Raw genomic sequence first — 1,779 nt, forward strand, 5'->3', positions numbered from 1 at the left:
CCCCCGTTAGCACTGCGCATGCGCGAGAACAGACCGCCCCCTACCCCTTGTGCGAAGCTTTCCAGCTGGTTAAGGCCGGAGCCTCATTTTCATCCACACAAGGGTGGTGGCGCCTTGCGACTACACTTCCCAATATGCAGCAAGCTTAGTCGATGTGCGCATGCACCTCCCAAACGTGGTGGAGGGGCCGACTCCTCTTTCCTCACCCCGCGCGGTCCCATCATGCACCTGGACGGCAGCGCTTCGGAACCAGCGCGCGTGCGCAAGACTCAAACAAGGTCTCGGTGACCCCGGAAGCGGTCGTCCGCCGCGGGGCGTCACATCCTGCCGGCGTTTTGTGCAGGAGCTGGGCCGGGGTGCGGTGCGGAGCAGAGCGGAGCTGCGGGGAAGGTCGCCACCATGACGGACCGCTACACGATCCACAGCCAGCTGGAGCACCTGCAGTCCAAGTACATCGGCACGGGCCACGCCGACACCACCAAGTGGGAGTGGCTGGTGAACCAGCACCGCGACTCCTACTGCTCCTACATGGGCCACTTCGACCTGCTCAACTACTTCGCCATCGCCGAGAACGAGAGCAAGGCGCGCGTGCGCTTCAACCTCACCCGCCCCGCCCCGCCATGCGCCGAGCCGCGACCCACCCCGGCGGGGACACCGGCAGAGAGGCCTGAGGGGCTCCCAAGGCTGAAGACGGACAGCGCCTGCGGTGGGACTGACAGACACAGTTGCCTCCATGCCCACGTGTTGGGTACAGTGGACTCCTGGCGTTTCTTCACCCTCCTGTTTTTTTAATGTGAAAGACAAACGTCCCAAGCATTTCCTGATTGCATCTGGCGGGGGTCTGCTGGAGCCCTAGCTGCAGGAAGAGGGCCAGCTGCACTCACTGCTGTTTTCCTTTTTGTATTTGAATGTAATCACTTGTAGGGAAATATGTGAAACTTGTTCTGACTGCAAAATTTAAGTTTTCATCTTTCAAGTGTTTCAATACAGACAACTGAAATCTCTGTAGAGATGGATATATATTTTTTTTTCCTATAAAATATATGTACATGTTGAATCTTGGGCTATTGCTGCAAAGCTGTGGGCATGGGCGGGGGAGCGAAGAAACTGAAATTCTCTCTCTTCATTCACCTCCTCCCACACAAACCCCTCTCACTTTATGGCTTTCATAAAGTCAGGAACGTCCGCTGATTTCCTGCTCTGTGTTGTGGAGATCTCATAAGCCATACTTTCACCGTAAGGTGCAGGCATGATGGTACTCGCAATTCTCTGTGTATTACGTCTAGTGCAAGACAACATTGTCACCTTATGGCTTAAGTAATATATCGCTGTGCAATGCAGCAACACACAGAGGATTGAAACTGATGGCTTATTTCTTTAAATAGCTTGTTTTATATCTTCCTTTTTCTGAGTTCTCAGTGTCGCTTCGGTTGTTTTCTTAACCCCTACTGTTTTCTTAACTTTCCTCTTCACCTTTTCTCTTCTGTACAACAGCAAAATTAAATTTTAATCTTTAAAGTGCTTGAATACAGACAAGCTTCCATGTATAAAACATGGGCTGGAGGAGGAGAGGTCTAGGAAAAGCCAAATGATTCTCTGCTAAGGGATTTTTTTTTTCCCTCTTTCCCCCATTGGGACAAACTTGAGCTCTCCCTTTAGGTCTGTTCCATTCAAGAGTGAAGTGCTTAGAACCTGTGTGTGGACAAAATCTGTTTGGGTGATAAAAGGATAAAGCAAGCATGCGGCTACAAAACTGTTACCCGTGTAGAATGAATATTG

General features: G+C 51.4%; 1 protein-coding gene across 1 annotated transcript; it reads left to right on the forward strand.

The window, feature by feature from the left end:
• Nucleotides 1–165: 165 nt before the first annotated feature.
• On the forward strand, nucleotides 166–792 carry SF3B5 (splicing factor 3b subunit 5). Its single transcript, XM_014520236.2, has one exon. It carries the CDS (start codon nucleotides 400–402, stop codon nucleotides 790–792), a length of 393 nt encoding a protein of 130 aa, XP_014375722.1. The 5' UTR covers nucleotides 166–399.
• The last annotated feature ends 987 nt before the right edge of the window (nucleotides 793–1,779 follow it).

The sequence above is a fragment of the Alligator sinensis genome, unplaced genomic scaffold, assembly GCF_000455745.1.
Source record: "Alligator sinensis unplaced genomic scaffold, ASM45574v1 scaffold153_1, whole genome shotgun sequence".
NCBI lineage: Eukaryota > Metazoa > Chordata > Crocodylia > Alligatoridae > Alligator > Alligator sinensis.